General features: G+C 56.7%; 1 protein-coding gene across 1 annotated transcript; it reads right to left on the bottom strand.

Moving 5' to 3' along the window:
- Positions 1-4,785: 4,785 nt before the first annotated feature.
- Nptxr (neuronal pentraxin receptor) lies at positions 4,786-21,865 on the bottom strand (the record flags this gene model as incomplete). Its single annotated transcript, XM_055602967.1, has 5 exons — positions 4,786-8,605; positions 8,924-9,103; positions 11,137-11,384; positions 12,849-13,068; positions 21,188-21,865. Coding segments are annotated over 5 exons (1,551 nt in total), but the record flags the coding sequence as incomplete, so codon positions are not given.
- Positions 21,866-23,210: the final 1,345 nt, after the last annotated feature.

Genomic DNA, 23,210 nt, shown 5'->3' on the forward strand with positions numbered 1-23,210 from the left:
CCGCTGTCTTTGGAATGCAGAACAATATATATATATATATAACAAAAATCAGGCGTGAGGGTTGGGTGTGGTTTCACTCCTCCAGGAAGGGCTGACTCTTGCATCTAGCAAGCCATTGTCGAAGGGGCTGGCATTTCACTTTAACAAGTGAGAGGACTGAGAGCAGGTCTTCCTTTGTGGGAGAACTGGACTATTTCCCACGCACTGGTTTTCAAGAGTGTAGCTTGTTGGAGCGGGAGGGGGCGGTCCTGAAAGCCTTCCCAGAGCGCCTCATCCTGACCTCCTGCTTCTAACAGGAAGCTCTCACCTATTTGTCCTCTAGTTTCTTGTGCAAATGAACCTGCTGCTCACCTAGGGCACCTCTCCTAAGCAGCTGCAGCCCCGTTGCCAGGCTCACCCCTCTGAGATACTCTTCTCCCTGGGACCTTTGTCTCTCAACTCTAGGCTGGTGCCTTACCGGGTGGTACAAGTGTTTGATGTCTCTGGGTTTTCTCAGCGAGAGGGTCTAGTCTGCAAAAGAAGCCCCCACCTCAGCCTTTGTTTCTTTGGTATGTGTTCTGATGTCCTTGAAGGGACAAAGGGAGCCTTAAAGTCACCACACACACACACACACACACACACACACACACACACACACACTGTCTCATGCAGTGTTCGTATGTGTAGAAGCTGAATGCCTCCCAATGGCCCACTTGTTTAAGGTGTGGTTCCCAGCTTGATATAATTGGAAGGACTTGGAACTTTTGGTTGATGGGGTCTTGGTAGGAGGCCTTTAGGTCATCGGTGACATGCCTTTAAAGGGAACTGTGGGACCTGTCCTCCTCCTCCTCCTTCCTGATCTTGAGGTGAGTGGTTTTATTCATCACACACTCCTGCTGTTATACGTTGCCCTGGGTCGTCATATGTCAAAAACACTGCCCTTTTCCATAAAGGAGTGTTGGGTGGTCATGAAGGAGGGAGGAGAAACTGCGGTTGAGATGCAAATAAATAAATAAATAAATAAATAAATAAATAAATAAGCAAGCAAACAAACAAACAAACAAAAGAAACAAACAGCTGAGCCAACGAACAGCGAAGTCAGGCCACAGACCAGAACTTCCATGAGACAAAAGACACCCATTCTCTGTGTGAATGGATCATTCCAGGTGGCCAGTTAAAGCGGCAGAAGCAGGCTAACGCAGCTGTGTTTCCTCTGGAACGTGGCTCCATAAACATTCTGGTGGTGTCATTTCCCAGCATTGTGATCCTGGCAAAGTCTCTTTTCGGGGGTCCCAGGTCTCTTCTGTTACTCCCCTTGCTGGGCTGAATAAGCTAATATATGCCAAAGGATGAGAGCAGGGAGTGCCTGGCACATAGGAAGCACTCGGTGGGTATCAGTCACTAGTATCAAGTGTGTGTGTGTGTGTGTGTGTGTGTGTGGTGTGGTGTGTATATAGTGGTGAAAAGGGTACACTTGGCTCCTCTGCCATGGAGGGGATGTCCATTCTGTAGGCACTCTGTTTTTGTTTTGTTTTGTTTCTGTTTTTTTGAGACAGAGTTTCTCTGTGCAGCCTTGGCTGTCCTGGACTCACTTTGTAGATCAGGCTGGCCTTGAACTCACAGAGCTCTGCCTGCCTCTGCCTCCCGAGTGCTGGGATTAAAGGCGTGTGCCACCATTCCCGGCTCTGTAGGCACTCTGGGTGGCCCACAATAAAAGTAAACAAGGTGTTTACAAAGAGAGGTGAATGCTGCGGCCCCACCAGAAGAGAGGACATCTCCCCCGCCCCTCCAGCGGGTGCATATTTTGGTCCAGGCTGAGTGGAAAGGGCTCAGTCCCCAGATCTGGGGTACATGAAAAAGGTAGGGCAAATGACAGAATGACCAGGCAGCCAACTAGTCCAGGTGGCCAGTGTGATGGTTTGAATAGGAATGGCTCCCATAGACTGGTGTGTTTGACTGCTTGGCCCATAGGGAGTGGCCTTGTTGGCAGAAGTGCATCACTGTGGTGGCAGGCTTTGAGGTCTTATAAGCTCAAGTCTAGCCAGTGTGGCATGGTCTCCTGCTGCTGCCCATGGATCCAGATGTAGAACGCTCAGCTCCTTCTCTAGCACCGAGCCTGCCATGTCTCTAGCAACATGCCGCCATGTTTCCCGCCATGATGATGACGAACTAACCCTCCGAAACTGTAAACTAGACCCAATTAAAAGGTTTCTTTTATAAGAGATGCCATGGTCACGGTGCCTCTCTTCACAGCGACAAAACCCTGACTCAGGCGGTCAGCAACATTTCTGTGAGTGCTGTGTTTAAAAAAAAAAAAAAAAAAAAAAAAAAGCAAGCACAAGCTAGTCTGCTGGGAACAAGGAGAAGGAGAAGTCCAGGTGCCCGTTGCCTCTGTCTGGCACACGTCGGGGAACAGCAGGACGGCCAGCGTGTCCAGAGTTTGGTAAACAGAGGGGAAGAGTGGCTGAGTGAGGGCTGAGAAGTGGCCGGGCTGGGATGACAGGAGAGACCTGGATCACACACCAAATATACTGGGGGACCTGGGGTGATGGCACGTGCCTTTCACCACAGCAAGTTCCAGCCAGAATTAAACAGTGAAACCAAGTCCAAAAAAGAAACACATTCTGGGTTCAGCGTGGCTCATGCCTTTAATCCTGGAAGGCAGAGGCAGGCGGATCTCTGAGTTTGGGGCTAGCCTGTTCTACATAGTGAGTTCCAGGACAGCCAGGGCTATGTACAAGGTAGAGAGATCCTGTCTAAAACAAACCAAAACAACAACCCTCCCTACACAGAGAGAGTGGTCCAGCCTGTGCTGGAGATGGAGCTGAGACAAACACCTCTAAACCCTCTAAACCCTCCATATCTCCAGCTCTGCTTCTGCCCCTTTCCTGCAGCATGGCAGGTGTTCTCTCTGATGGGTGGGGAAATGGGAGCTCAGAGGTTAAGTTCCTGGTCCCCGGCTTCTCAGAAGAGGCCTGCCCCAGCCTGGCAGCACTGCCTGAGGGTCAGCTGAGCTGGCCGAACCAGTCCTGTTGAGCAGGATGCAGATGGTGAGAACCAGTGCCCACCCAACACCGGCTGTGTACCTGGGTCCCACAGATGAGGAGAGCAGAACTGAGGCCAGCTCCCATCTCCTCCAGAGCCCGCAGACCCGCTACCATCCTTGGTTTATGCTGGGGGTGGGGAACCTTTCTAAGTGCCAGGCAGGCAGTCTATGGAAGTGAGCTACCAGCCTGACACCCCTGCTTCCCCAGGGAGTCTTGAAACAAAGGGAACAAAGACAAGAGGGATGGTCAAGAGAGGGTCTCAACTCAAGGCTATGGGTGGTCGCTATCGGGTCATGATGCGAGAGGTGATTGGCCCAGAGGGCACTGACTCCACCATTTACTACACTTCGGAGCAGCATGGGCTAGTAGGAGGTGGGGCCTGTCTGGAGAAATTGGTCACTGAGACATGCTTTTTTTTTTTTTTTTTTTTTTGAATGATGTATCAGCCCCGCCTCCCCACCCTCTTCCTGGCCACCAATGGACAGCAGCTTTGTTCCCTCACACCCTTCTACCATGATGCTCTGCTTCAACTACCACCCGGAAATGAGCCCGCTGACTGTGGATTTGAAACCTCAGCAACTATAAGCCCAAACAAGGCCCGTTTAAGGGAGGAGACACTTGGACACAGGCTCACGGGAGCCACAGTGCAGACAAGGAGGAGTTGGGGATTGAGGGGACGGGTTCTTGAAAGGGAAGGATGCCCTCCAGTATGCAGGGCTGGGGCAGAGGGTTGTGGACTGAGGACTGGGAAGATGTGATGTCGCTATTTGGGAGAGCAAGACGGATGGCTGTTCCCTTGCCCTTTCTGCCTGTGGGCGTTAATGCTGATGGGGCTCCAGGCCTGCCTGCTGTGTGCACCTGCGCAGGTGTGGAGCAGGTGGAAGGACATTTCCCTGGGTGGTGGGACAGTGCCAGCTCGGTGGGACAAAGGGGGAGAGGGCCTTTGCAGGAAGAGTGGGATGAAGTGTTGGCCAGCAGCTCGGTGTTGCGGGTGTCTCTGCCTGCAGATCCCCGGGATTGTATTTTAAAACAAACCTGGAAGGCACCAGCGCCCAGAGGTTGCAGCGGATTCCACTGTGCTTCTCCTGTATGCTGTCTCCTCCAGGGCTAAATCCACTCCTGGGAGTTTAGGAAGCTCTGTCCTGCTGGTATGCACAACCCCAAACCCTGCCCTGCTACCCTGACTTTCCAAAGGTCACCACTTGAGATGAAGTCCAGCAGGGAACAGCGACAGTGCTGGTAAGTGCCCTTTGAAACGCTGTGGACTCTAGTTCTTGCCTGAGAGGTCGGAGGCACCTGAGGAGCCTGGACAAAACTTGGGGAGAGAAGGGAAGAGGAAAGCGGGAAGCAGAGAGGCTGTTACCATAGTCTTTCCCTTCCTGGACGACCTCCTAAGGCCCCCACCACAGGAGATGCAGCTCTCTGGGGGTCTGGGCGTGTGACTCAGGAAGACTGGGTCCTAAGCAACGGGCAGGGATCCTGGAACTGGGGCACAGGTGGGGAAGGGGTGTTGGGAATGAGGCCAAAGCCGAGTTAGAACTGGGGCGCTTTCCACGTGGGACTTGCTTCTCTGCAGCCTTTCTCGGAAATCCTTGGAAATTCTATGTCTGAGCCTAGCTCGGTGGAACTGGTCTGGCCAGGTAGGGGGCTATATATATGGTTGGGTGAGGCTTTGGGGGAGGCTAGGGGCAGATGTTGCTCTGTGGAGGTGGGGCAAGTGGCTCCCACCCCCAACCTCCCACATTAAAGAAGAGCCTCCTCCGAGTAAACCACGTGTTTATTTTGAACATTCAAGTTTACAAAAACAAAAATGGTAACAAAAAACCCATGACACAGATCACACACACACTCACACATATACAAAGCATCTCATGTCACTTATATACAAAATAGAGCAAAGTGCGGAGGGAGGGCAGTGGAGGGCACTCATTTCACAGTGTCCCACAACTTCACATGCTCACTGCTGGCTGCTCAGCCTGCGAAGGCGCCCCGTTCTCCACCCAACAGGGACGGGGGGTAGGGTTGGGGGTAGGATCTTGGTGGCAGGCAGCTGGAGCTAAGGGGTGAGGACAGTAGTCCCTCATCTGGGAGGAGACCTTTCTTCGGGTTTTCTTAGGCCAAAGGTGCTGGGACTTGTAGGTGAGACCCAGTTTTGGGGGGAAGGGAGGGGTCACTGTGTGTTCTGGAGAAGCCTCAAGGGTCATTTGCACTCCCCAGCCAGGCCTCAGCTTCCTCATCTACAAGGATTGAGTTCCCTCGCACAGATTCTCCTGCCTCAGTCTGTGGTCCCCATTCACGAGTATACATGGTGAGATGGTCCCTTGGGACTTGGGAGAAGTCACTACATGTTCAAAGGTGGGGAATCTGGCAGCAAACAGCTTAGTGCACCTGACATAGGCCTTGCCCAGAACAGGGGGAGGAAGCATCACTTCCGCCCTGCCTTCCTGACCAGACTCCAGAGATCCTCTTTTCTTGCCCTGAAAACTACAGCTCAGCTTGAGCTTGGGCGGAGGTGAGAGACCCCTCAATGGCCTTGAGCCCCACACTACGCCTCTGCTCCTTCTGCACCGTGAAGGAGGTGGCACAGTCCTTTGTAACTGTAACCTGTCTCCAAATAGAAATCCGCACTGTTGCCAGTTGGCCAAATGATGCTTTACCTTTCTGAGGCGCATCCTCGCCTCCTGCATCACAAGGCTAAGAACAGTCCCACTTTGTAACTGTGCTTCGAGAATAAAGCAGATGGTGCGGATACAGCGCTCTGTGCAGCCGCAGTGTGTAAGGCTGTCTAACAAGCCTCGTTCTATCTTCATCAGGGGCAGCTGGGGGTCACAGCTATCTTGTTGGCTGTGCTTGGGAGCTGCAGGTAGGGGCTTTGGAAATAGAGAGCCAGCCCCTTCCCCAGTGAGCCATACTCAGAGCCCTGCCCCAGGCTTCCATTTCCCCCCTCCCCCGCCTCCTGGGCTATGGGGTTGGTGTTTAACCAGGGCCTTTCTGGCTGTGGATGTTTGAGTGTTAATGCTTAGGAAGCCCCAGGCTTATCTGCTGTCTTCACCTGTGCAGGTGTGGAGCAGGTAGAAGGGGGTTTTCCTGGGTACTGGGACACTGCCAGCTCAGTGGGACAAAGTGACCAGACAGAGATGTGGCTGAGGTGTCATTTCTCATCACCACCTTGACAGAGCAGAGAGGATTGGGGTGGTATGTCTGGTGGGCTCAAATGACCAGGCAGTTTCTGCTACATCCTTCCTAAGACTGTCTTCCCAAGGCCTCCTCTAAAGCTGCCTCTTTTAGAACAACAGCAAGAGCCTGGTGAGGCTCAGAGTCCCCGAGGTCTAAGTTCCGAATCCAGCTGTCACCCAGCAACAACCTTCGTCAAGACAGATACTTGACCCAGCACTGGGGCTGTTGTCATTGGCTGTTACTGGGCAACCGGGATCTCAGCAAGTCTGGGTAAAGTCTCTGCAACTATCTTCAGGGGATGGGGATGGAGGTGCTGAGCCGCATGGCTGCTCTCAAAATGGAAACACAGATCTGCAGGCCAGAGGCAAGTCTTGGACATGCTTCCCTCCCTGGCACGGGCTGCAGCCTCCCCCACTCCTGCGTCATGTCTCGGGCTGAGTGGCCATGGAGAGCACAGACAGGGACAAGAATGGGGGGTGGGGCAGGAGGCACCAGTACCCACTGGTTCAGCCAGCATCCACTACCACACTTGGGAGAGGATCAGCAGGACCCTGCATCCTCAGCTGTCTCTCTGTCCGGGCTCTTTTCCTTACCTCCCGAGGCTGCCGATGTGTTTGGGTGTGCCATAAAGACTGTTCCGATGCCCTGTGAGAAAGCATGTATCCCCTCAAACGTCTCCCTGCGCACTTACAGGCTGGGCTCAAAGACGCTCAAGGACAGACACCATGGCACACAGGGGAGGGCACTGAAAAGACTCAGAAGCCCTGGGCCCACCGTGTTGTGCTGTTTGATCCTGGATAAGTTAAATGCCCTCTCTTAGCTCATTCCCATCTTCCACAAGCAAAGCTTACAATAGATGGTCTCTCTCAGCTCTGGCATTCTTTGGGGCTCCTGGGGGAGCTGGCAAGGACTCACAGGCAGGGACGAGGAAGCCATCAGCTCATACACTCTCAGAAGGGCAAGGGCAATGGATCCAACGGGAGCTGATGATTATGTGTGTCTGTTCTGCCTTGAACCTCATCCTTGATCCTGACCCTCTGAGCCAGCTGTGAGCCTAACCCCTGCCTAGCCTGATCCCATCTGCTATCCAGTTCCAGAACCTTCTGGGCTAAGTCACTGGGCCTTCAGGTTGTCTTCTCTGTCCACCAGATGTCACGGCCCATCTCGTGTCCCAAAAGCAGCATTCTCAGAAGTAACCAACACTACGGCCTCAGCTCAGAAAGGAGGAAAGCCAGGCCAGAGAGGGTTGGTTCTTACAGAAGGCCACACAGCAAGTTGCAGGAACTAAGAGGTCCTCTCCCTTACTCGGTGTCCCACTCTCCCCCTTAGCATCTTTCATCCTTTCCAGGGCCATGCAGGAGCTGTTCCGGTGGCTAACCCACCAGGCTTTGCTGGGGCAGTGTCTCCTTGGTCATAGTAGCTCTGCTTTGGATGCTCTCAGGCGAGGCTAGAGCGACCCAGGTCCTGTCTTGGGCACAGAGGGGGCAGACAACCATGCTGATGGGCAAAGTTGCCAATGGGCACAGGGGGTGATTACAGCCCTTTGGCCTCCGAGGTCTTGGTCCCTAGCTGTTAGGGTAAGAGCTGGGAAGGGAACTCCTGGCAGCTGAGGTGGAGCCTGAACTGACATTGAACCGACATTCAAACCACAACACACAATGAAACTGTTGAGGGGAGGGAGGGGGAAAGAGGGCATGATGACCCTGCAGCCCCTGTGGGCAACTGAGGAAGACAGAGGACCTCATACATCTCTGGCATCCCTTCAAGCCTGATGTAGGCCTATGTTGAAGCATAGGGGATGAGAGGGTCAAAGGCCGCCTCTACCCACAACTCCTCAGGGGATGTTGTTGGGATTAGTGAGACCCGACATGACTGGTGGGACAGCATGTGAGGGGAGAGGCCAAATCAATATATTGCCATGAGGTGGGACTGTCTCTCCTCCCCTAGGTTGGACCAATTGACTTGAGATACTGGTCCCTATCCAGGTGGCTGGGGGGACATCCATCCAGGGCAGGACATTCTGGAGGTGTGGGTGCCCCTAAGGGGAGGTGGGGGGTACAGCTGGGGGTCAGGGGGTTGGAGGGGGAGGCCAGCACATGGACAGGCTGAGGAGGGAAGTGCCCCTTCAAGGTCCCCGAGGTGACACGCAAGGGAGGGGCCCTGGACGAGGTGGCCCCTCATGCCTTAGCCCTCCCCTTGCAGACATCAAAGGCGGCCTTCTTTGCACCTCCAAAGGCCTCCACCAGCTTATCTTCCCAGGGGAGGACATTGCCCATCAGTGGCCCAGTGCAGTTGGCCATGCCCAGCACCTGGCCAGGTGTCAGGGTATGGTCCCACAGGTTGAACTGTGCAATGTCACCAACGAAGGCCTGGGTGGCGTCAAATCGGCCCCCCAGGGTATCCTGAGCAGAGAGAGCGACAAAGAAAGGAGAGAGAGATGGACTGAGGGGACAAGGGCAGAGACAATCGAACCAGGCACTGTCTCTTTCAAAGCCTGGTACCCAAGGCTCCAGCCCCACCCAAGGCACTAGCCTCACCTTCAAGGTTCATGTCCTACTCTAGCAAGGCCTCATCCCATGTTCCGGCCCCACCCACCACTTTAGCTCTCAGCTGCCCATCTGCAAACTGGCGGCTCAGACAGGATGCTCACTGCTATTTCCCTTGTCAGGGACCCCGTAGCGGGTGCAGTAATGACCTGATGTGCTCTCCCTGAGCCTTACCTGTTCTTGGCCCAGGATAAGGATGCCATGTGGCTTGACGGGGTGCCAGGCTGCCAGGTTCTCCCCAGAGCCCCGCAGTTCTCCGTCCTGGTATGCAGACCACAGTCCATCCCTCGTAGTCCAGGCGATGCAGATATGGTGCCAATTGCTGTCCTTCAGGCTCAGGGGAAGCTGGGCCACCTGGACACAGGACCCAAAGCCGTGTGAGAGGCCCAAGGCTGGAGGAGTGGGGTAGCTTAACTAGGCAGCCAGCCTTATGGCTTTCTTTCCTCCATGGATGGAATCCAAGGCCTGACTTGAATGCCAACCATTGTCTCCCTCATCCCAAAGGACCCCCACCAAGCAGCTCCCCTCAGGTCACTAGGGCTGTCTTTTCTGTTTTCAGGGCTTGATAGGGAGAGTGTCCACAAACCCATTTCCCTTGCACACCTAAAACAGTATCCAGCACATAGTGGGGCTCATTCACTAGTGTGGACAGAATGAGCCTTGGACTCAGAGTTTGGGTGGGTCCCAGAGTCTGCCATCAGCCTGCTATCTGACTTTGGGGAGGGAGTTCTTTCCTTTCAGGGCCTCCTCTGTAAAGTAGGAGAGAGAATACACAGTCGCTGCCTCTTCCTGGACCCAAGGGGCAGACATGGCTAATCAATCATGAGCCTAAACTGGAGCTGGAACCCTGCTCGTAGTGCTCTGGAGGGCGCTGGTGATGGCTGGGCACTGGTCTGTGAGGTGAAGCTGCTTGTCTGTGGCTTTAAAAGGCTCCTTTATCTGACAAATGCTCTGAGATCACAACTTCATGCGGTCTTCTCTGATGCCTACCGGGTGTCAGGCTCCATTCCAAACCCATTACCATGTGGATCTGGGCATGGCCTTGAACAAGTTATGCCCGCTTGGGGGAGCAAGGCTTTAGGGACAACATTGTCTGTGCCTGTTTATCTCCACCGTCAGCCTGACTGGATTTGGAGTCACACAGGAGACATGCGTTACCACTCCTGAGGGGGTCTCTAGAGAGATCCAGCTGAGGAAAGGCCTACCCCAAATGTGGCTGATGGGCTGGAGCTCCAGACAGACTCAAAACAAGACATCAGCCGAGAGCCCACATTCGCCTCACTCTGCCTCCTGACTGTGGTTGCAATGTGCCCAGCCTCCTCACACTCCGGCCCTGACAGCTGCAGCTGCCTTTGCTGCCCCGCCTTTCCAAGATGTGCACCAGGACAAACACTTCCTTACCCTGCTTTGGTCAAGTATTTTGTCAGAGCTCTGAGACAGCCATCAGAAAAAAAAAAAAAAAAAGTCTGGGAGCTGCAGGGGAGACCCAGGGGGAGGGGAATGTGGCGACAAAAGCCAGCCTGGAAGAACGTAGAAACCGCTGTGGGTGGCAAACCTGGTGCTTCCAGTAGAGCGAAGGCGCACAGGCAGGAAAAAGGCTGGCGGAGCGGCGCCCTGTCCAGGGTGCTGAAATCTCCAACTAGCGAGCCTAGTGCTACCCTCTGCCAGACAGGGATGAGGGGGGCAGGACAGCCCTCTCCACACGGAGCACGGTCACCACGGTGACCTTGGGAACCTCAGGGCAACACATTGACCCCCTGGGCCACTGTCTCCTGGACACTCAGCGGGGGCCCCAGCTGCATAGCTTGTGGGCTGGTCCCGGATGAATGTGACCCGTGGTATTTGCATTTCCAGGGGATCTCAAAAAACCTCCGCATCCCCTAGGCTGAAAAAAAAAAAATGGCAGGCAGGAGGCAGCTTTGGGAAGCCTACATTAATCTTGGACAGACAGCGGGCGACTTAGGGGCAGAACAGTAAAAGTAAAAAAGAAAATTCTGGAGCCCGTGACAGATGGGGAAACAGAGGCACAGGCTGGTAAATGAGATCACCCAGTGGACACCTTAAACAGCCACGACTCAAGCACTACCCTCAGAATGGAGTCTGATACACAGGGCTCGGAGTACCTATGCCTGAAGACTGGCCTCTAGCTGGACGACCTGGTACTGACACCTTTCTCTGTTCCCCTTTCTTTAGCCAGCCCTGCGTCTGGCTTGTCTGTATTCCCAGAACCAAACGTGGCACACAGTAGGTGTTTAATGTGTGCTGAGTACGGCGAACGGGAGGGTGAAAGTGTCAGTCCACGTTTAGCAACTAGGTTGCCCAGGGCACTGTGCTTTGGGAACCGGAGCCCAGCCGTCCCCTGCCCCTCATCCCTAAGCTCCGCCCACCTTGTCGTTGATCAGCAGCTCCATTGGCTCAAGGCCGGCCTCCAGCAGCACGATCTCATTGGCCTGCCCGGGCACGGAGTAGGAGAAGGGGGTGCCCTGCCCGGAGCCACCTGACCTGGAGCGCAGCCACATGCAGGCGGTGAAGGCGTACAGCTCCGGCAGCGCCTTGCGCACGCGAGCGTACATGTAGTTGTTGCGAATGGGGATGCTGAGCTTGAAGGCATCCGGGGGACTGTAGGCCGAGGACCCTGGAAGGGACAGGGCGGGGTCAGTGGACACAGCACGAGGAGGGCTGGTGGCTGCAGGCCACCCGCGGGGCGGGGGTGTGTACCAAGGGCCTTCTTTTGCCCCCCGGGCTGAGAGGTGTGACTCAGATAGGCCCAGGGGCTCTCAAATTCAGATGCCGAGTTCAGATCTCACCATCACTCCTTTCTGACCTGTGACGCAACCTCCTGGCGCCTCCATTTCTTCAGTAAAATGGGCGAATGAAACATTCTCCATTCCACACCGCGAGGGTTGGGAGGCCTATAGGTCGGACACTAGCTGCAATCGTGACTATTGGCAGCTGTTCACCTACTTAAGAAGTGTTGGGTGGTCGCTGTGGGCGGCAGGCCGGCGCCTCGCATGCGAACGAGGCAGCCACTGTTATGGTCCTCGCTTCCTGGGTGTATGCCTTGGCACGCAGAGGTTATTTTCTCAAGGTCACACAAAAGTAAGCGGCAGGGCTGAGATTTGAACAAAGAGTCAAAGACTCAGCTCCGTTTAGAGACAGGAACGGAGCCCCGGGATGGAAGGTGATGAGCGTGGGGACCCCACCATGATTGTCCACCTCTGTCCTGCAGTCAGCTAGGAGAGGAGGCACTTCCGCTGGTTCTGGGGAGGGAGTGCTGGTGTGCAGGGGCAGGAGCCAGACTGAGTGGGGATGGAAGCCGCTGCCACAGTTCCTGGCGCCTCCCTGGAGGGCCCCAGGCCCCCTGCTTCCTTACAGCTGAACCCAGCATGGTCCCTTGGCTCCCACCAGTACTTTCTGCTTCTGCTCCCCAAAGCTGGCTCAAGACCCCCTCCTCCAGGAAGTCACCTGAGTTTCTCCTGAATTTCTGTCCCACATCTAAGCCATGTCCCAGCTTCCCCTGTTTAGGGCCCATGAGAGCTCATAAATCTCTAATCCCGCCCCTCCATCTCTCAGGTGAAGACAGCGAGGCCTTTCGAGGTAGTAGAGCAAGCCCGGGACAGACTCGGAACCCAGGGGGTCCTGATACTTACACCTACACGCTGTCCTTTACGATTCTCTGACCCCTGGCAGTCGCCAGGCTGAAGGTTAAACACACGGCGGAAGGCCGACAGATCTCTCTCTCAAAGCCCTAATTGTAGACGGCTAATTGCATGGCGTGGAGTCTAAGGGATCTGGTCACACGTCTAGACTATCCAATTACCAGCTGTGTGACCTTTGACAAATCACTTGACCTCTCTCAAACTCACTGTCTTCACCTGTGAAAAGCCCTGCAGTTAGCAAAGATTAAATCAGCCAGTGTGTCATTACACAGCCAGCGCCCGGGCCCAGCAGAGCCAGAAATGACAATTGTCAGCGGTAACTTTGAAAGTGACAGAGATTCCCCAGCAGGCTGTCCGGCTCACATTCCACAGCCTCTCTCTGGAAGATGCAGCCAGATAACAGGGCCTGGCAGCTCAGCCATCTACATCCTGGTACCTACCGTGCTCCAGCTCAGCCACACGCCCCTGCAAGGCATCCAGCTCCTTCTCCACTTCCTGCCGCTGCTGGTGGCTGCCATGACTGAGGGCAGCACGCTCCTTCTCCAGCGCCAGCACCTTCGCCAGCAGCTGGCCTTCTAGCTCATCCATCTTGGAGTGCAGGGCAGTGGGCACGGCTGGGGCTGGCGCTGAGGAGAGGTTCCCACGGGCTGGGAGTTCCTGCTGCTCCAGAGGGAAAAGGAAGGGCGGTGATGTCACACGGAGGTGCCACTGACCCGCCCGCCATCATAGGTGAGCCTAGCTTCTGGTAGCGATGGCAGGCAGCCTACACAGACAGAGCCTGCACGCTGTGAGGACTCGCACAAACACAGCCTGGCAGTGGGAAAGGACCACACTGGGAGCTTCAACAGCCCTCTGTGGCTGGGCCCTGGGGCACAAGTTGGGACATAGTTGAGAGCAGGGCCTGCTATGGCCATTTGTGGCCTCCCAGGACACACCCAAGGCTGAGGCCTGGTTGTCCGGATGGGACTCTAGTAGCGTCATCTTGGGATTGTGGGAACAATCCCAGACTCAAGTGATAGCCAAGGACTCCAGCCCAGCTTGGGAACCAACCTGCTGTACGATGCTAGGAAAGCCTGTAGACTATTCCGAATTTATTTCCTCTTGAAACAACTACACTAATCATCTTGGAACCGTTCTGACGTGGATTATGTGGCAAACACCAGTAAACAGAGCCTGCTGGCTGCCAGTGTCTTTCGAATTCAGGGTGTCCTAAGGCAGGCTGACACCCTCTCTCCAGCCCAGGATGAGGCCCATGGTCAGAGTCCTCTTTGTCCTGTCTTAAACTGGGCGGAACTGAGTCAGGCAGGCAAGGCCACAGGCTCAGACTGGTGAGCCCATCACAGAAGCGTCAGCAGAGCTTTGAAGAGCCAAACTGGATGTCACAATTCCTCTAGCTTCCTTCATCCCCTGCAGTCCCCCCAACTTCTTCAGGGCTCAATGCTTCCACACTCCTCAGGGGTCCAGGCAGCGAGTGATACCTGGGCTCCTGGCTTAGGCCCCAAGAATGGAAGCTCAGTAGTATCTTCAGTGCTTGGGACACACAGTAGGACCACAGAACATAGTAGATGCTTGCGGCACACAGTAGGTGTTTATTCGTGTCAATGAACAAATCGGGAAGATTCTCTGAGCAGAGGTGAGAGGCAGTTTTGAAGTTGCCCAAGACCCCAGTCCTTTGAGGCACCCTCACACCTTATGTGGGAGCCACTCAGCAGAGCTGGGGGCAGATGGGACACGGAAGGTGCAGGGCTCCCGGGGAGGGGGGGGGTAAGCTTCATGGCAGATTCTGAGAGGAGCCCGTGGCTGGTGGGAGTGAGCAGGATGAACTGTCTGACCCCTCCAGTGTTCCCCGTGACTTCCCCTGAGCCTCCCTGCTATGACAGGTCCAAAGGGTGGCTAGGGCTTGTGTCCCACTGGTGTCTTTCAACACAAGCCATTCCCTTGAAACACTGTGGCTGACGAACCCCCCAGCCAGGCTGTGGGCCTCTCTCCCTGTGCCTGACACAGCCCTGACCACGTGGGGTGTTGCAGAGCCCCGGCTTATAGGCAGAATGATGGTGCCAGACCATCCCCCTGCTCATGAGGGACAGGAGCAAGGCTGAGGGTGAACCCTGCACCTCTTCAGCCTGAGGCCACAGCACTGATCACCACAGCAGCTCCTGTGCCCCAGGTCACATTGATACAAGGGGCACAATTGTCCCCTCGTCACAAGAAGAGTTAAGAGACATGCCCAGTGTCACCAAGCAAATGACCAGCAAGGCCAGGGCTGGGTCACTGAGGCTGAAACAGTCTGACTTGACCAGGGGTGGGGCTTGTGCCCGGAGGCTTGGGGTACTTAGGAAATGCTGACGGACACTGTCCTGTCTCTAGCTTGGTGTCCTCCCCTCCCTTCCTGGAGTGACCAGGACAGAACTGTTTACACTGTAGGAGTCTGGCTGCTTCCTTCAAGGGGACACACAGGTGGCTGGGGGAGGGGAGCGGACAAGCTGTCCTCTGTCAAAGCTCCTGTTTGGTGGCACCGGGAGGCCAGGGAGGAGGGGGTCCGGGGGCCAGGCAGCAGCCTCCCCCCACCCCAGCATGTGAATCAGAGAAACACGACGCCCCCATCCCATCCCGCTTCCATCTGCCACAGCGCAGGCTGTGTGGCGTGGGCTCCGGGCCTCATGCCAGGTGGGCCCTAGCCTGAGACGGCAGGGGGACAGCGGAGATGATGTCACACTATCCCCCACTCAGTGCCTGATAGGGCAGGAAGTGGGGGTGGGCTGGACTCCAGGTGCGTTGATGAGAGTCCGTGGTGGAGTTTATCATATGCGGGCCTACAGCCAAAGCCCAGGGTTCTAGGCCCAGCTCAGCCGCTCATGAGCTAATGGGAGGGGGGGAGGGGGGGAAGGACTCCTTAGCACTCAACAGGAGCCACCAGGAGCAACAGCATTGCTGACATGGAGCAAATTTCTCAGATGCTTTCCCTTCCTGAGGACTGAGTCAGAGACCGGGATGTTGCAGCTCAGAGAGGGTGTCCTATGCCCACTCCTCAAACCAACCCTCACAGCCTGAGTGTCAGTTCGTTCTTCTGCCAAGTGGGTATGTAATATTGCCCTGGCTGCTACGAGGCTTAAAGGGACGGTCTCAGCGGCCATGAGAAAGGCAGGCTGTGACCCCATAGGAGGGTCCTGCTAGTGCGACATGGCCGAGGTGCAGAAAGAAGTGGGAAAGCCACCTGCCTTGGCCTCGTACAAGCGACGGGGTAAGAGGAAGGGCCGGACTTCTGGGTCCACGCACAGGTCACTGCCCCCATGCCCTGTCCCCTCCCCCACCTGTTCAGCTCAGGTTCTGGGGACAGCAGGGTAGGCCTCTTCACTCCACTGTGCACATACTCCGAGAGTCCTACCAGCTTGCCCCCTGCCTTTACCAGCTGAGTGGTTTGTTATGGAAAGATGCCTGCCTCAGTTTCCCTGAGGCACAAGAGCAATATTATCTCGGAGCCCACAGGGGGCCTGGGACATGTCTTAAGGGGACTGTAGACGACGCTGGGTCGGCAGACGGCCCCGGCCCTGCACAAGCTGTGTGTGATCCCTCAGGAGGTGGAGTCAGGCAGGTCAGAAGTTTAAGGTCATCCTTGGCTACATACCTAGTTCAAGGCCAGCCTGGGTTACATGAGATCCCGGCTCAAAAAGTAAATAAATAAACAAATAAATACCGCCTTGAAAGGACTCACCTTTCTCTGCGTGCAGCCCTGAAACCATTCGTCAGGCTGCATTGAGAGAAAAGCGAGGCGGGGTGGTCAGCACTACCAGACATCAGGTGACGCCAGCAGAAGGCGGGGGTGAGGTGGCTGACTCCAAACAAGGTGCCCGTGCCCCCAGCACCCCAGTGCCCTCTCGCCCTGAGGCCCCAGCACATGGCGTTCCTCCTGCCAGGAATATTCTTCCTGTCCCACCCCATCCTTGGCCGAGGGAGAGCCTGCTCTCTCAGATGGCAGCTTCCCCTGCCGCCCGGGCCAAGATGCTCCAGGAAGGGAACGGGGTTCCAAGCTTCCGAGCCCTCATTCCCTCGCTCATCCAGTGGTGTGGTGTCGGCGTGACGGTCACCGACCCTCCGCTGACTGGTCGGTCGGTCTGCACAGCTGCTGCATTTCTCACCTTGAGCAAGCTCCTCAGCCCTCCGACCCTCACGGTCGGCCATCTGTGAAAGTCAGGCTGTGTTGTCCCACATTTGGGGCGCAAGTGATGAGATGCAGGGCGGGACCCAAGTCCGGCGTATCACAAGCGGCTCTCGGGCAGTCGTTACTATTAAGGTTATCTTTACTGAGGAGAAAGAGGGGTGGGGTTGGAGCTGGATGGCTGGATCCAAAAGCCAGCTGAGCCACGTGTGCGCACTCCCTGATGATGAGGCTGAGCCTCCCCTGGTGTCCTCAGCAAATATGGGACCCGCTGTCCCAACCCCAATACAAGTAAGTCCCTGGGTCTCTCTGATCCTAGTCTCCCTGGGTCGAGCCACGGAGGACACATAAGCTCAACGGTTGTCCTCAGGGTTCAATGGGGATAAGACGCTCAAGCCATCTTGGGGATGCCCTGTTAAGTTCACTCCTTGGTGAGCAGCCCAACCTTTGACCTTATCCCACCACAGACGAAGACCTCCAGGGTGGAACAGTGCCTGACATCGTGGATTAGCCGAACCATACGCGTTTAAACCATCAGAGTCCTGAGTCCCTGACACCCACCAGCTCGGGGAAGCTTGCAGATGACCAGGCCTGGTGGGCGAGGCTCGCTCTTGGGTGGGTGTGGAGACTCTCACAGCCACTTTGGGAAAATGTGTCACAGTACCTACCGATGCTAAATTTATGTCCCTGCTGGCACCCGGGCGTCCCACTGCTGGGGGCAGGGCCAGCAGAAACGAGGGCTGGTGGCCACCCAAGGAGACCACACAGTGTTCACAGCGGCTTCTCGCTGGTGTCAGAGAGAACCCGAGGGTCCGTCCTCAGATAAGCAGATGACAGTGCCCCCGCACAGGGAGCAGTGGCAGCTGCCGCAGACACCTGACCTGTGGCTCACGAACAGAACCGCTCAAGGTTCCAATACAAGCAAAACCACCAGCGGTGACTACGGCCAGAATGAGGGGACCTCAGTGACTTTGGGGGCCTGAGAAGGTTCTAGCTGTCACCCTAGGAGTGCTTTCCCTGGGTGCCCACATATCTCTGTCCAGACCCTGTCCACTGGAGATTCGTGTCCTTTATAAGGGAGACATGTGAACCCTTACAGTTCTCGGATATACGGTAGACCTCAGAAATAAGGAGTGTGTTTCTGACAGCAGGAAGGGCCTCTCTTTCTTGGAGGGCTTTCTAAAAGGACATTAACTGAGGATCAGACACAAGAAGGCTTGTTAGGTCACAGCATGGCGGTGGCAGGTCCTAGATTTACAAAGCCAGGCTTCTTGTTAGGATAAGGGCCTGCAATTACAGGCTCGGGTTAGGGGCCTTTCCTAGTCCAGCTCACCCACCTTACAGACATGTAAACTGAGGTCTGGAAAGGGAGTGTTCCAAGCAATAAGTGAGCCCAGTGCAGCTGCCCCCACCCAGGGGAGGGGTGCATATAGAGCTGGCAAGGTATCTAGGAAATATCTGGTCTGCTGTGGGTTTGTCATTTTTTTTTTTTTTTTTTTTTTGAGATGGAGTTTCGTGTAGCCCAGGCTGGCCTTGAACTTATTATACAGCTGAGGATGACTTTAGAACCCTGGGAACCCTGACAGAGGCAAGGGGCAGAGCTCTGCCTGTATTGCATCCCTCAGACTCTGAGCTTTCAGGTCTCCTCTTCCCGAGGCAGAAACGTGCCTGGCCTATTTCACGTGGCAGAAGGAAGGGGCTAATGTATAATACATACCTAAGAAGGGCCAGCTGCTCCCGGCAGCCCCAGGAGAGCCTCCACACCAGCTGGCCAGCCTCCGAGGCCTGCCCAGCACCAAGCTCCCACTTAGTACCCAAAGATGGAGGTGGGCACTGCCCTCCTCTGTGTCCTCACTGTCTTGGAAGTGGGAAATGTCTGACCCCTGCAGAACGCAGAGTCAACGTGAAGAACCTGGCAGGACCCTGGAGGGAGACACCGATAGGTCAAATCCAGGCTCTGATGCTGGGTGACCCGGAGTCAGTGTTTTAACCTCTCTGAGTCTGGTTTATCTGCAGGAAAGAAATGGTTTTTTTTCCTCCACAGAGTGAAGGGAGGATTAAATGAGATGCTGTCAAGTTCCCTGATGCACGGTAAGTGCTTAGTAATCCGGACCATCACTATTAGAACATCAGTAAGTGTGGCTTCCCTGAACCCAGCATCCGCTGGGATTCCCATCAGGGTGCTCTCCGCCCTGGCTCTGCTCCAGGACGGGGGCGGGGCGGCGGCAGAGGACAGGGTTGATGTCAAGGAAAATCTTTACCCTACACATATATTAACACACACAAAAAAGGCAACCCTGAGACACGCCAGCATGGCCAGATGCCACGTAAGTGGACCGGCTGCCTTGGAAAGTGGTTCCTGGCCATAGTCAAGAGAAGCCAACATCCTCTGACCTGGGAATGGCTCTCCTGGGACTTCAGCTAAGGGCTCGCTTCAACAGACGAAAGAAGAAACAAACAACTTTGCCACAGCCCACAGAAGAGAAGAATCAGAGGCAACCTGTACCCAGCCCCAGCCACAGAGCCAAGTGGTGGCAGATGGATGATGGGGGGGTGTGGAATGGGGATTCTGCCCTGGCCTGTGCCTGCAGGTGGGCTGGTATCAGGGGGCTGCAAAAGGGGAGGGGGAAATAGTGGGGGGTTAACTGAGAAGTTTCTCCCCAAACTTGTTGACTTTTTCCAGTGAACAATAAAAATAAATACATTTTAAAAAATGTTTTGTTTTTTTTCCCTGAAGTCCTCAAACATGGTTATGAGGAAAAGGCCAGCCTGACTTCTCCACTTGTTGAAATCAGGTCTGGTTGGAAGGAACAGGGGTAACCCAGAGGTACATGATGGGTGGTGGGGGAGGGGGAGGTGCACAAATGGGTGGTGGTGGCGGTGGGGTCCTGGTATGGTCAGGGAAGGTCTCTGGGAGGACAGAATCTTAGAGAAGGTGTTAATGTGTGGAGGGACCTGGAGATGGGGGGGCTGTGGCAGGGGGAAAGGGGCCAGCAAGGCAAAGACTGGAAAACCCCTTCAGTTTATCACCTCTGGGGACACTGGCAAGAGTGAATTCAGGAGACTGCAAGGGCGACGGCAGACCCTGCAGATCTGAGCTTTTACCCATCCTGGATGAGAAGAGAGGAGAGAAACCAGCCAGTGGCCTAGATGTGCACGAGTCCCCAACGAGAGTGCAGAGTGACCGGAGGTCTGGCTGCCTCCAGGCTCCAAAATCAGAGCTGGTAGCAGCTGCGTGTCCGCCGCCCTCAGCAAACACGAGAAGGTGAATGTGGGGAAGCCAGGGCTCCCCGAGCCTGGGAAGCTGAGCCGCTGCCAAGTCCCAGCCACCAGGATCTCTCAGGCTCGGGCTGGCCCACTGTAGGGAAGCCCACCCTGCCAAGAGCCAGGTGCCAGGGATCAGGGCCAGGGTCAACCCTGCCCTGTGAGGTACAGACGTGGGAGGAGCCACCTGTGCCATCTGTGGTGCCAGGGCTAGCGCAGCGAGGGAAAGTTGAGGGGAAAATCAAATGGTTTTCGTGTTAGTACAGTCTTCTTAAAGGCAGAGTTTGCTCCGTTTATGTACTTTCTATCTTTGCAGCTGGAGCAGCCGGTGAGACATACATTATCACCGTCCTACAGGTGAGGAGACTAAAGCTTTTGTCTGGTCCTTGGCTTTAGGAACCTCACCCCTGGGCAGGGAAGAGGGGTGCTGGCCTGGCTGGCCTCCCTCTCTACCACTCAGCTCAGGAGGTCTGAGTTGGATTTTCTCATCTCCATGAGGGGAGTGAACGCCCTAGGGGTGGTGCGGGGAGACTGTGGCCTGATGCCTGAAGGTGGGGATGTGAGCAGCTCCTGGGGTGCGGCCTATAACCTTCCCACCTGCACCCTCAGATTGAACTTGGAGCCATATGCATGCGCCCCCCCCCCCCCCCCACCATTTAGCTCGCCGTAGCGTCTGCCCTGTCTCTCCCCTCCTTCACAGAATACCCAGTGTCTGGAAATCAGTTCCTGCCTGGGGATGGCCAAGGCTTCCTTGCTGTTTACCCTGCCCAATCTGTTTGTCTCACTCATACTTCTCCAGACCGGGAATTTGTAGCAGGGAGGGAGGGAACCATAGGTGTGATCAATCCAAGGGCTTAGCCCCACACACAACCCAAAGTAGGGTCCCTACTGCCCCTGCATCTGCCCCGGAAAGGGAGGAGGAGGGAGCTGAATGGATCCCTGGAGGGAAGTCATCCGCAGACTCCCAAGAGCCCAGAGCTTCAGGTATAAAAAGCTGGGCGTGGCCGGAGAGTGGGAAGCGGCGCTCAGGTTGGCGCTAACGGGACAGACACTCTTGGGCTTGAGAGGAGTAGGAGACTATGGCGCGGGTGCCGCTCTGTGTTCCGGTAAAAGGCCATCTGGAGATCCCCACCTCTAAGCATCAGCATCCCCACGCCTGCCTCCCAGGCAATTCCCACCGCGAGCGGACGCCGTTCTCCCACTCGCGTGCCTCGGTCACCCGTGATTCAGACCAGGATGCTCCCACGGTACCTGCCAGGAACGGGCTACGGGGGACCCGACGGCAGCCCCCAGGGACCCGGGACCCGCGCGCGCCGGCCCCACCCCGCGCCCCACCCCCTCCGACGGCGCGCGGCTCACCTCGATGCGCTCGATGCGGTCCCGCAGCGCGCGCACCGCGTCCTCCAGCTCCAGGAGCAGCGCGGGCGAGTCCCAGGCGCCGTCGGCCATGGTGTCACGGCGCGGCCCGGCGTCCTGGAGGCCGCGCGGCAGGCCGCTCTCGCAGCGGCCCAGCTTGCCCGTGAGCTCGCGGATGGTGTCCCGGTCGGCGCGGATGCGCGCCTCCTGCTGCAGCGCCGTCTGGCGCAGTTGCTCCGCCGTGCTCTGCAGCAGCAGCAGCTCGGCGCGCTCGCCCGCCGCGTCCCCCTGCTCGGCCCCCGACGGGCAGGCGGCGGCCAGCGGCGTGCAGAGGAAGCGGCTGAGCAGCGGCCCGGCCGGCGGAGGAGGCGGGAAGACGCTGGCTGCCGGCTCCCCCGGGAACACCGAGGGCCCGGCCGAGCCCCCCGCGCCGTGCAGGGCGCTCAGGCTACGCTGCGGGCCCGGGGCGCCGGCGGCCGAGGCGTTGTCGGGGCCGCCGGGCAGCGCGCGCGCGGGGCTGGCCGCCAGGGGCACGCTGGCGATGATGCAGATGACGGCACCGAGGAACGCCAGCATGCCCGCGGCCAGCAGCACGGCCAGGAACTGCAGCGTGAGGCTCGGAGGGGGCGCGCGAGGCCCCCCGGCAGGCTCGGCGGCGGGGTCGGGGCGCGGGGCCCGGGGGTGGGGCGGGGGGGACGCAGGAGCCGGAGCGGGAGCCGCCGGAGCTGTCGCCGCGGCCGCTGCTGCCGCCGCTCTGAGCCCGCGCGGCGGGAGGAGGAGGAGGAGGCGGGCGCGGCGGCCCCGCCCCACTTGCTCCCCCGGGGGCCGGCCGAAGCCCAGCCCCGCACCCTTTCCTTGCCAGGAGCCCAGGCTCCTGCGCCACGCCCAGGAGGGCGGTGCCTGGATGCCTAGGCCGAGGCTGGGTTCGGGGCTCTGGTCCTCTCCAGGTCCCCGGAAGGCAGACAGACAGCTGCGTCCCTGCTGTGTCCCTGCCTGGCCTCAGCGTGCTGCAGTTAACACTACAAAGGAGGAAACTGAGGGCTCCGGGCTCAGCACGATGGAGGCTGGCTCGGTGGAAGTTAAGCTTTGGCTGGAACGTGCTCTTGTTTCAAGGAGGAAACTGGGCCCCGTGGGGGCCACGTGGCAGTCCAAGGTCGAACAGCTAGCTTGCGTGAGAAGCAGCATTTGAGGTAAACCGAGTCTGGGAAGAGTGGAGACGGCAGTCGCGTGGGCGACTCGGCCTGATCTGTCTCTGCTGTGGTCACCTGCCACCTCCTAGAGGAGTGGGGTTGACCCCTTTCCGACTCCTGGGATGGCAGGGACTAGCACAAGCACCCCCATCTGAACCCTGGGCCTGCGGGGATCGAGGGTCCACCCCAGCTCTCTGCAGCCTCCATCAGAGTGGCAGGCGGGAAGCAAGCTGGTGGGCGCTGGGACCAGGCAGGAGTGGGCTGTGTGTGTGGGCTCTACTTTATCGTGTCTAAAATGTCTCTATATATATTCTGTTGAAAATTAACTTCGCGATAAAAAAAAAAAAATTAAAAAATGTTCCCACCCTTTCTGATGCAGCCTCAGCCCGTCTGCAAGCTGTCTCTGCCTGGGGTGGATTTCTGAGTCGGAAGAGCTCCGGGAGGCTGTGAAGGTTCCTGCTGCAGCCTGGGGCTCCTGTGAATTGCTCTCTAAGACCCCAGCCTGCAAACCTTGACCTGAAGAGTCGCTGACCCCCACAGCTGCCACTGCGGACGTGACTGGGATGGGGACCAGGACATTCCTAAGCAGGCAGCAGCTCCCCCAGAAACCTGGGGGGAACCTACCTGGCCACTGACACCCCATCGGTGGTCCATGGGTGTGTGTTTCAACTCCCCCCACTGCGCACTCGTTGAGGACTATTTTCCCCTTGCTCACCCAACTCCTAGAGTCAGGAATTGTCCAGATCTGTGTAGTAAATGGCACAGGAGCCCAGCAAATGCAAGCTCATCATGAAGAGCCAGGGCCTGTTATGAATGGCTGGGAGTCACTAATCTGA

This window comes from Psammomys obesus, unplaced genomic scaffold (assembly GCF_907164565.1).
Source record: "Psammomys obesus unplaced genomic scaffold, mPsaObe1.curated_primary_1811, whole genome shotgun sequence".
Classification (NCBI taxonomy): domain Eukaryota; kingdom Metazoa; phylum Chordata; class Mammalia; order Rodentia; family Muridae; genus Psammomys; species Psammomys obesus.